General features: G+C 52.0%; 1 protein-coding gene across 2 annotated transcripts in view; it reads left to right on the top strand.

The window, feature by feature from the left end:
- The window catches only part of Tbx3 (T-box transcription factor 3), a 12868-nt gene extending 8688 nt beyond the window's left edge, over positions 1 to 4180 (top strand). For both annotated transcript variants that reach the window (XM_015502547.2, XM_015502548.2), the window contains 2 exons: positions 1 to 379; positions 2094 to 4180. The exon at positions 1 to 379 is cut by the window's left edge and continues 259 nt beyond it. In XM_015502547.2, coding sequence (XP_015358033.1) covers positions 1 to 379; positions 2094 to 2555 — 841 coding nt within the window. In that variant the 3' untranslated portion in view covers positions 2556 to 4180. The remainder of the gene's footprint in view (positions 380 to 2093) is intronic.
- Positions 4181 to 11674: the final 7494 nt, after the last annotated feature.

The raw sequence follows: 11674 nt of genomic DNA on the forward strand, positions 1-11674 counted from the left end.
GGCCACGGCCAAGGTCGAGGAGGCGCGCGCGCTGCCAGGCAAGGAGGCGTTCGCGCCGCTCACAGTGCAGACGGACGCGGCCGCGCACCTGGCCCAGGGCCCCCTGCCCGGCCTGGGCTTCGCGCCGGGCCTGGCCGGCCAGCAGTTCTTCAACGGGCACCCACTGTTCCTGCATCCCGGCCAGTTCGCCATGGGGGGCGCCTTCTCCAGCATGGCCGCGGGCATGGGGCCCCTGCTGGCCACCGTGTCCGGGGCCTCTACTGGCGTCTCGGGCCTGGATTCCTCGGCCATGGCCTCTGCCGCCGCTGCGCAGGGACTGTCTGGGGCATCTGCGGCCACCCTGCCCTTCCATCTCCAGCAGCACGTCCTGGCCTCTCAGGTAGGTGTCCCCTCTTTCTGCCTCAGCAGCTGCGGTTTTCCCACCTTTTGATTCCAGACCCTCGCAGCAGCTCCCTTGCCTTAGAATAATAATATATAATAACAGTCATTACAAACTATTATTTTTAATCGACCCATTACTAGGTGCAAGATTTAACTCACTGAGTCATCATGACCTCACCCCCCCCTCCTAAAAAGGCTTCCCCAGGGCTGTTTCCTGCAGAGTAGATAGTGCTAGAGATAACAGCGGGACCTAGTGCTCACGGAGCAGCAGGCTGTCTCCTAGGCCCTTCATCTCTTCTGACTCTTTTGATCTAAACCTTCAGCGGGACTTTTGACACCTCCACTTCTCAGCTGGAGAGGAAGAGGCCTGCAGATGTTGAGTAACTTGTCTGAGGTCACACAGCTAGTCCTTGGTGGAGTTGAGACTCTGTCCCAGGCTATCTGACTCCAGGGCCTTTTTCAGGGTTTTTGGATTTTAGTTTTGGAGCTAAAATCTCTAGTGTCAGAGAGCCAACCGTTCCCCAGGAATCCAAGGACTAGAGGGTGACTGAGGCCTGGGGGGTGGGAAGTGACTTCTGGGTTGAGTATTCATTCAGTCTCTGCTCCCTACCCCCACCCCAAGTAGGCCAGCCTGTCCCCCATAGGGTTAACAGTTTGAGCACGTGTGGGAAATGTTGGAGGAGAGGGACCAGCAGGGGCTGTGGCAGGCCTCCGTATGGTCAGACAGCTGTGCTGGGGAGCAGGCTCAGGCCGCTCAGAATGCTCTGAACCTGCTGAAAAGGTTCTCTGGGATTTTCTGCAAGCCCTTGCTTTTGTTTTGCTGAACACTTTGTCTCCCTTGCTAGAGCCACAAGGCAGGACTGGCCTCCCCTCTTGGGGAGGAGGGGGCCGAGAAAAAGGGCTGGCTTGTGGCCTCTCTCAGTTCCTCCCCTGTCCCCTGAAGGATTCTCCTGGAGACTGGGTCACAGGTAGCAGTAATAGGTGCATGTGCACCGGCCTGGGCATTCAAACACTCTAGGCATGGTGCAGACCCAGGCTCCCTACATTTTAAAGTCTCTTTCTGCCACTTATTAGCTGAATAAATCCCTGGGCCCCTGAAGCCTGCCTCAGTTTCCCACCTGTGACACTCAACAATTAGGCCAGGTGATTTCTTTGTCTCGGACAGCCAAATGCCACCCCACTCAGTTTGCTTTGCTTCACATATTCCATACTTATTTGGGGGTCTCATTTGGGAAACTTGCAACTGGAATCAGAGATTGGAGAGGATAAGAATGCCTCCCCCCCCCCCAAAAAAAAAGTCTCATAACATGTCCCCTTGGTTTTCCTTCAGCCATCTCTGGGTTCGACTGAATCCATAGCCCACTTAACAGGTGCAGCAAATTTTTTTGTGGGGGGGGGGTAGGTGGGACTAGGTGCTGTGGGCCAGATACTATGTGTGACAGTTGTGGCCATTACCTTATTTCCAAACACCAGTCCTCAATCAGTATATGATGCTTTGCTGTTCCCTGATTGTTCATATCAGGAGGCTGAGATGCAGTGGTTCCATTCCTCTGCCTAGGGGGACATAGCTAAGACTGGAATCTAGCCATGTCATATCATCCCAGTGCCCCAAAGGAAAGGCTTTGCCGGGGTGGTGGGGAGGATTTGGAGGAGACTGGCTCCTCCCCGCCCCGCAGTCCCTGATCTCAGTGTGGTTTCTCTTCCTTCCCCAGGGCCTGGCCATGTCGCCTTTTGGAAGCCTCTTCCCTTACCCCTACACGTACATGGCCGCAGCAGCTGCCGCCTCCTCGGCTGCGGCCTCCAGCTCCGTGCACCGCCACCCGTTCCTCAGCCTGAACAGCATGCGCCCGCGGCTGCGCTACAGCCCCTACTCCATTCCGGTGCCGGTCCCCGACAGCAGCAGCCTGCTGGCCACCGCGCTGCCTTCCATGGCGCCGGCCGCGGGGCCCCTGGACGGCAAGGCCGCTGCCCTGGCCTCCAGCCCCGCTTCGGTGGCCGTGGACTCGGGCTCAGAACTTAACAGCCGTTCCTCCACGCTCTCTTCCAGCTCTGTGTCCTTGTCGCCCAAACTCTGCTCCGAGAAGGAGGCGGCCACCAGCGAACTTCAGAGTATCCAGCGATTGGTCAGTGGCTTGGAAGCCAAGCCCGACAGGTCCCGCAGCGCGTCCCCCTAGACCCCCTCCTGAAAAGTCTCTTCATTCCAGTTCAGTCAGATCTGCAGCGCACTTTGTTGGATGTAAACTAAACCACGGGCCGTGGGGTTACCCCCTTCCTTTTGCAGTGGTGTCTGGGAAGGGGCAATCGACTCCCTTGAGAATGTCCGAGAGACAGACCCTGTCGCCTTGGCAAGGTTTATAGATCTCGGTTCTGGCTCAGATTCGGGGGGGGGGCTCAGAAACCACTGTTGCATCGAGCCACCGGGTGGAAGCATCGCATCTGTGTCCTGAGACTGCCATCCAGGCTGGTCTGGAAGCTGTGGCCCCAGGAAGAGGTAGCTGAGCCCTCCAGGGGGGAGAGGTGTTGAAAGGCATTTCCCTCAATGTGGATTTATATGATCTATTTTTTTTTTCCTTTCACCGTGTCAAGTGGAAACAAATAAAATTTTTAAAAATCGGGGGCAAATGCATACATTAAACATGATTGTGAAGAGTGAAAAACTTCATAGTGACTTGCATATTGGTTCTCAATAAATTACTGAGCAGCCTTGTTTGGGGAGGGAGGTCCCTGCCATTCTTGTTTAGTCTATATTAAGGAAATCTGTGTCTTTTTAATATTCTTGTGATGTTTTAAGAGCCGCTATAGGTCTCTTCTTGCATGTTCCACAGTAGTATATTTGTGGTTTTTATTTTGAACGCTTGCTTTTAGAGAAAACAACACAACCCCATCCCCTCTCAACCTGTGCGCTCAAGTCTGCAACCCCAAGGAAGTGGGGGGTGGGGGGGACACAGAGAAGGGGTGGGGGAAATAAAAACTGAATTTATTTTATCTGAGCTCTGTAGCTGGATTGACGTCCCTCTTCGGCAGTTTGTTCTTTCCTGTATATGCAATAACAAGGTTTAAAAAAAAATAAAGAAGAAGCGAGACTATTAGACAAAGTATTTATGTAATTATTTGATAACTCGTGTAAATAGGTGGAATATGAAAATGCTTGGAAAATTAAACTTTAATTTATTGACATTGTACATAGCTCTGTGTAAATATGATTGCAATTGTCAGGTTTTTGTTCTTGTTTTCTTTTAGTCAATTTTATTTCCAGGTCACAGAATTGCTGTTCACACTAGAAAACAAGACTTTCTGCACCGACATCTACACACTTTCAAAAGAGTTGTCTGCAAAATTTATTTTTCTTTTTTAATGTCAAGAGTTGGGGTTGTGTGTGTGGGGGGGAGTGCTGTTTCCCTATTTTAGCCAAAATTGGGGAGGAGTTAGCACTTCCCAGCTCCACTTGAAATTCCTGAAAATATAACACCCTGAGATTGGTCCTGGGATTGGTGTGGGCTGGGGGGGAGTGCAGAGACTGTGGTTTGACTTCCCAACTTTCCTTTCATATTTGTATCTGCTAGTCTCTGATTTCCTCCAAATGAAGTGGAATTTAACTACTGTTGTCAATCTTGATGGCGTTTTGAATTGGTGCCTATAGAGAGAGTCTCAGTTCAAAAGTCAGGTGCTGAGGGATGGTTTAAAGACAAAAATCCATGAAGGTATATTTTGTGTTATAGTTGGCGAGTTCTTTGGTTTTCTGTATTTTTTTCCTCTTTAAAACATCACTGAAATTTCAATAAATTTTTATTGAAATGTTTTTGGGCCTTGTGTTAAATGCTTTCTCGCAACTTTCCCTGAAGGTAGAGAACCGGAGAGGATTCTGTCTCTTCTTTGGCCCCCCACCCCCTTTCCCTTGCCTTTAAATAATTTTAAGACCGCCCCCAGCCAACCAAAATGAGATGTCACTCAAGTTACAAAGCTAAGAACAAAAGTCCCGTACTACAGCGGAGCCGCTTCAATCTGAAAATACTTTTCTTTTAAATTAGGGAGCAAAACGGCAGAGAAAAGGAGCCTGATCTGAATTCGAAAGAATAGTAATTTCAGATACTTAAATTTTAATAGGAAAAGACCCGTCCTGTCCCGAAGTCAGCTTTTCCCACAGGAATTCGACCAAAAATAAGTTTGAGCTCCAGGAACGGTTTTTTTTCGGTTTAAGTTCGCTCTCCCTTTTGAGACAGATCTGGGAACTCCAAGTCAAAAATATCTCCTGCACAATGTGGTTGGCGCGGGGGGGGGGGGGGAGGGGGGGGGAAGACTAGCAGAATCCCCAGGCGACCAGAGCCGCTGGCCAGCCGGTGACTCCTCCAGGTTGTAGGAGAAATGGATCAAGAGGAAGGCTTCTCGCCCCCACTCCACCCGGCAGTCCCGGGTGTCTTAGACCCCACCAGGCTGGCCCGGGGCGCCTCTACGAGGCCCCATCCATCCTCTGGCTGTGCGTGCAGGGCGCCGACAGTTCTGCGCAAACTTAGCTGTGTCTCGAGAGGGAGGAGGAAAGTCTTCCTTGCATTTGAAAGGCGCCTATTTCACCTCCTCCAAGGTAAAAGTCGCCCCCGAGGGCGATCCTTACTTCTCACCCGTCTCCAAGAGTTTAGGAAGTTGCCTTTTGAAGTTCAATTTATCTTTAAAACATTCAATTAAAAAAAAATGCCAGGGCCCAGTCAATTTTAATCTCCCCACCCCCAGGCTCACCTCGGAGTTGTCTCTATGTCTTGGGGGTGGGGGGAGGTAAGGGAAGTTTCTCGAGGGTTAGTCCTTAGGCCTTTTCTTGCCCTGGGGCCCATGACGCGAGGGCCCAACTGGAGCCTGGCTGGCGGCTGACTCGCCCCCCCCCTCCGGAGCCCGCCTGCCCGGCCCCACGTCCCTATCACCTTCAGGCCTCTTGAACGGCCGGCGAGGAGGACATCCCCCGCCCCGCGCCTCCCGGTCCTGTACTTGGAAGAGGATTGAGGTCGAGACCTTTTGGAGAGGGGGGCAAAACCCCTTCCATCCCCGATCAGGCACGTGGGGACCCCCACGGCCTCTCCAGAGCTGTCTCAGGGAGTGAGCAGGAAGACAACCAGAGTGGGGGGTGGGGCTTGGAGGGCCTGAAGACCTTTGGGGTCAAAGCAACCCCTTCGGGCCAGGGATCCCCAGGGTGTGCAGCCGGACGCGCGGTGGCTGGTGCCCAAGGGGGCTGGTTCTCGGCGCAACGAAAATGCTCGGTGCCCACGCGCCTGACAAGGTAGTAGTGGGCTGGTTGCGCCCAGCTGTGCGCTTCCAAATTGGGGAGAAAATAACTCGGCCTCCAAGAGAGAAAAATGCGTTCCTTTTCCAGCCCAGATCGCTTGCCTCCTCCCTACCCCCCCGCCCCCCAAATTTAGGGACAGTGCTCAAACATGTGTCCGGCCTCTCCTGCGGGCTTTCCTTCCTCCTTACTGTTTTTTAATCTCCTGTGTATCTTATTTGTATATAGCGATGTTAATAAGTAACTCTCCTGGCGCTGATGGACTGGGGTGAACGGCTTGCAATCTCTCTGGATTTCGTTGCCTATTACTCACCTGGCGCCGGTCGCAATCTCGCCGCGGGCTTTATGGTGGCGGCGGCGGCCGCCGAGGCCACTCGGGGCAGGCGCCTTCGCCTTTTTTTTCCGGGCTTCGAGTGCCACCTATCTGTCTGGCCCACAAATGCGCCCTGGTAGCCGCCTCTGGCTAGGCGCCCCAGCGCCTCCCGGGTTCCGGAACTTGGGCGCTTCACCTTTGCCCCTTTTCGTCCCCGCCAACTCCAGCCCGCAACCCCACCCCTACGCCGACCCCACTCCCCTCGGAAGAAGCGGCCGTGATCTCTTTCCTGGATATCACTTTCATTCCTGTTTGGGCCTCAGATGAGAAAAACAGCCCTGTCCTTTGGGTTTCCAAAGAATGTTTGGAAATTCAGCGAGGGGACCGTCGCTCATAATTCTCTCGCCAAATGGAAATCTACCCCGGCAGGGAATAACCTGAACTCGGGATGAGCAGATAGAGAAAGGACACCCTCTCCCCGATATGCACACCTCGAACTCTACCCTGGGTCCAATTTCCTTCGGCTTTCTTACTTTAACCACAGCAAAATTTCTTTCTTTAACCTGGCAGCGTCTACAGGGACAAAGGCCACGGCTCGCGGGAGCAGCAGTTCGAATAGCCCCCGGCGGTGGTCAGCAATCGAAGCCTGCAGGGCCGAGCGACTCGGTGATGTGTAGATTTAAGGTGACAAATGCGGGTGCCGGCCAGAGCCCTCCGGTCCCCGCCCGTTGGAAAGGTCGGCTCCAAGCCGGGCAGCGCCCTGGCGTCTGAGACCCGCGGAGGGGAGGGGTAGGGTCGCCTTTGGCTGTGCTTTCAGCCGCCGGCAAAGGCGTCCGGGTTCCTGCTGACCTCCCGGCGCTAATTGCTGGGGCCGAAGGGCGCGCTCGGGCAGAGGCAGGGGTCACGACCCTGCGCTCCCTCCCCCCCCCCAGCGTCCTCGCAGCCCCGAAGGAGCGAGGGGTGTGTGCAAGCCGGCGACTGTGTGTGCGTGCGTAGGGCCTGTCTCTGGATCTACGCTGTCTTGGGACCCGCCCTTTCTGTGTTTGGGGAAAGTTCCCGACGAGTAGGCCCTAAAAAAAATTTCCATCCAAGAAGGAAAACCCGGGTTCAGACCTTTCCCCTAAGCCAGCAGACAGGCAGCCGCCTTCGGGCGCTGCAAGACGCTTGAAACGCTTCGCGTCCGCGCACTTTCTGCCTCGCTGGTTTTCAAATTTGACCTCACGGCACCCAGCCAAGAGAGTGACTGTTGGAGTGTGTAGCTTTGAGCCCAAGCGGCGACCTGGGCTCTATGTACGTAGCCTTAGTTGGAGGTACCTTTGGGTAGCTCCTGGGGTGTTCTCGTTCTGAGGCCAGGAACTGCAGGTGTTAGAAAGGATACGTGTGTGTTTGCGTGTACTTGTGAGCGCTCCATCTGTCGCCGTCTCTTCCAATTTGGATTTAGAAGTTCATGCGCAAGACAGTTCCGGATGTAGATGCATTTGGTTGTTTTATAATCAAGATGCGTATAATCAAGAAGTATATGTTGCAGATGTCGGCGTTCAAAGTACACAGAACAACGATAATAAAAATAGTTGGCATACAAGGGCCACGTGCACGCGCCAGGCACTCGGTTAAGCACCCAGCAAAAGTGACCTCGTGTGGTCCTCACTATTAACCGTATAAGTTGTGTACGATTTTTTTATCCCCATTTTACAAGGGAGGAAACTGAGTCTCAGAAGTTCAGTCACTTTACCCAAAATCACACCGGTGGGTTGGGGGGGGGATTATGGAACTAGAATTCTTTCTAATCACAATTCCTAATTCAGATGAAACACTTACCCACTGTATGTCCCGGATGTAGAGAAGTATATGGGTGTGTTCTGGATTTGGGAGACTGTGTCTCTGTCTCTCTAAAAGAACATTTTAATTTCTTCCTGAATCTGTCGTGCAGTGTGGAAGTACGGCTTTTATTTCGGCGTCCCACTCTCCTCTGCGTCCTGAAACACCTATGTAGGTGAAGATCGTGGGGTTTGGGGCCTTCGATCCCAGGTAGATTAAGACAGAGGTTGAGTCGTGTGCGGAAAACCGCATTTTAAAATGCTTGCAGCTGGATCTGAGCCGGAGGGGAGCTGCGAGCGAGAGGGAATGAGAATAGCGCCGGCGCCCGCCAGGGACAGCGAGGTGACCATGCTAATACACGGTTTCTCTCCTGCCAGGTCGGGGAGCAAGACTTGGCTGCGGATGTCGCGGGCTTTCCTCCATCCGCTTCATATCCTACCCCAAGTCCCCAGCATTTGCTGCGCCCTATCTAACCAGGTGGGAAGGCCGAGCACTATATGTGGCCTGCAGGTGGGGACTCTCCAGGCACAAGGATTATTTGCTTTTTTTTTTTTTTTTCCTCTTCTGGTTCAACCCTAACCTGCTTCTAGGAACCTAAGCAAATAGTTTTTCCTGCCCTATTAATTCCAACTGGAAGTCAAGCACTCAACTAGTGGAGAGATGGATTCTCCCAGGAAAGTGCAGAAGGGGTGCTCAGCACGCAGCGCGCAGCCGGGGCCCCACACACCTGGAGAGCCGAGGCCGGGTCTGGGTGCCCACTGGATAGGGGTGAAAACTAATTGCCTGGGTAGGAAATAGCGCCTAAATCCCGAACGCAGGCCTCTTTGTGCCCAAAGGCTGGGATGAAATCTGGCCCTTGCACCCTGGATCTCGCCACTTTGGTGCAGTCCCTGGAATGGGGGGCAAAAGTAGGGGTTGGAGAGGGGCTTCAGAACCTGGCCGGGTACCGCCCAAGTGTCGGGCTTTCCACTCCCTCTACCCTCAGTCATCCGGGTCCCAAGACCCCAGTGAGCCAGTCTATTGGAGCTTTTGAAATGCGATCCCCGTGCCCCTTGGGTTTCCCACTAAGGACCTGGACTGTGGTTTCGGGTTGCGGAGCTGCCTCCCCGGGCGCCTCAACCAACCCTCGCCTGGGTGCTCTTCCCGCCCGCACAGCGGGTCCAGGAACCAGCTTCCCTGGCTTCTCTAAGCTCCCCGCAAGCGTCCGGGACACTACAGGCACCAAAGTGACACTTGGAAGCGAACTTCCTTCCTGCCCCTTTAGCACGATGTCTTCCACCCGGGTCCCCAGAGCCGGCATCTTGGTTGTAGCTTATTATCTGTTTTTATGCCGGGGACTAGGAGCCCCTCACTCCTGTACTGTCAACCGCCTCGGGTCTTTACTCCCAGCCCCCAACCCTCCTACCCCTGGCGGAGAGCCGAGGTGCGAGCTGGTTGGGAGAGCCAGCGCTGACAGTGCGGCGGCCAAATAGCACACCCTCCTCCCCCAGGACCCCCTGTCCCGAAGGCCCGCAGCAAGGAATTCATCGGACCGCTTCCAGGGCGGGGTTGCTCAGTTGAATCCCCTGAAAACGCAAAGGTGGTTATTGTGCTTACGTGCATTTCTGAGGGGACCTTATAATTTCTCCCAAATTCTTAACCAAATTAAGAACCACTCTCTTATTGTCTCTCAGGGGACAATAAGAAATGATAGAGGGGGAACATTTGGGATGGTCCTCCCTAGGTAGAATTTAACTTTAGCTCCCCCCCCCCCCAATACACATTTGGAAGCTAAGTTTACAGACCCCAGGGGCCTCAGGCACTATATAATTGCTTGATTAACTAATGATATTAACTTATCAACCAGATGATTATGCACAGTCATTATCGCCCCCACTGCGTTCTGTGTTAATTTCCTGTTACTGGGGTCACCCTCCCTCCATAGCGCAGGTAATAAAAGGGAACCACTTTTCATAAAACCAAATTACTTTTTACTAGATGCCTCCTACTTCAAGATCAAGGGTAAAAGGAGCTGCTGGGGAGGCCCCCCCTTGTGGGGAGAGGATGACAGGGGCCAAGGTTGGGGCTTCCTTGGCCTCTACATGCATCATAACAGTATGGTTTTAATGTGGGCAGTTTTCTTCTTTGGGATCATTTTTGGATCTTAGTTCTTTGACTAAAGAAGCCCCCTGGTGTAACTGGGGGTTTGAATTTTGGAAGGTAGGTGTGTGTGTGTGTGTGTGTGTGTGTGTGAGAGAGAGAGAGAGAGAGAGAGAGAGAGAGAGAGAGAGAGAAGGGGAGAATTTGGGGTCTGAGGGTCACTTGAGTCTTTCTTTTTCCCCAGGGCAAAAAAATAACAAGGTGAAGAATGGTACCCTTTCAATGCAGATAATTCCTTGTATTTCTATCACCCAGCAAAGCCTACCACACCTATGGGTTGAGTCCTAATATGCCTAGCCACCACTCTGATTGGAAGGTGACCCCTCTAATTGGAAAGTAGAGGTGACAGACAGTGGGTGAAATTTGTATCGTTCTCTTGACTTATGTCTCCTTCACTTTTTATTCAGCAAAACATATGAACAGCACACGAAAAGAAACATCTTAGACATTGCAGAATGTTCCACAAGTAGGGCTCCTTCCTCTTTTCTCCCCTCTGATAAAAATAGGAACCCTAAAGCCTGTCTTAATACACCCCTCTGGGTCCTGCTTGGCCACTTAGAGATGCATTGTTTTTCCCTGGAGTCAAGGCCAGGTTGGTTGGGAACAGCTGATGTAAGCTAAGCTACCTACTTATCTCTAAATCAACCTCCCACTGATCCTAGCCCCCCCAAACAAATTTACCACCAATCTCTATTTTACTCTTAACTTGCCCCCCCTCCACCAATGTCTTGAAAGGAGATGACAAAGAAAATGTGACTGTCTGCCCTGCTGGGAGTAGGGGACCCGGTGCCTTTCCTCTAATTGTCACATGTCACTTCTGTGATGGTTTGGGTTGACACTAAAGTCCTCCTGGTGTTATTTATTTCCCTGGTTTCTTGAAATCTTCTTCTCTGCAAGTTGGGGGCTGAAAAGTCAAACAGGAAGGGGGGACTGCAGTGTATCAGCGCGAGCGAGCTACCTGTTCTGCAGAGCTCAGGGCAGGAGGAGTATAGAAATGGCAAGGACTGCCCGCCAGCCTGGCGCACCTCGGCTAGGCCTTTCCTCTGGTGTCATCTGCTGGTGGCCTGGGGGAAGTGCATGGGGCTTTTCCAACCCAGGGAATCTGTCGCATTGATTTATTATCCTTTCTTGTTTTTTTTTTTTTTTTTTTACTTTTTAATATTTATTGGTTTTTTTTTAGCTTTCGGCGGACAAACATCTTTGTTTGTATGTGGTGCTGAGGATCGAACCCGGGCCGCACGCATGCCAGGCGAGCGCGCTACCGCTTGAGCCACATCCCCAGCCCGATTTATTATCCTTTCTTCCTTCAACGGTTATTGAGAAATGATTTTTCTTCTCATGGATTTTGCATTCTAGTGAAGCAAAAATTAAGGCCATTCTCTGAAAGTAAGCTATCTGGGGATGTAAGACGGAAGAGCATTTGCCTAGCATGCCTTAGCCCCTGGATTTAATCCTTAGCACCAGAAAATAATAATAATAATAATAATAATAATAATAATAATAATAATAATAATAATAGTGGTGATGACAATGATGTTGATAATGATAATAAAGGTAAGATACAGGGGCTGAGGACATAGCCGTGGTGCAGCACTTGGCTTGCTTTGGGTCTCAATTCATCATAAAATAAAAGTAGAAACCAATGAAATCTACAAACCTGCAAGCAGATACGCTGTGAAGAGCAACAATAGTTCCTGTTCCTTCCCCTTTTGGACTTTTGAGACTAAATTCCAATAAGGGCAGAGTTTGCTTAGTAG

Source organism: Marmota marmota, unplaced genomic scaffold (assembly GCF_001458135.2).
Source record: "Marmota marmota marmota unplaced genomic scaffold, marMar, whole genome shotgun sequence".
Taxonomy (NCBI): Eukaryota; Metazoa; Chordata; class Mammalia; order Rodentia; family Sciuridae; genus Marmota; species Marmota marmota.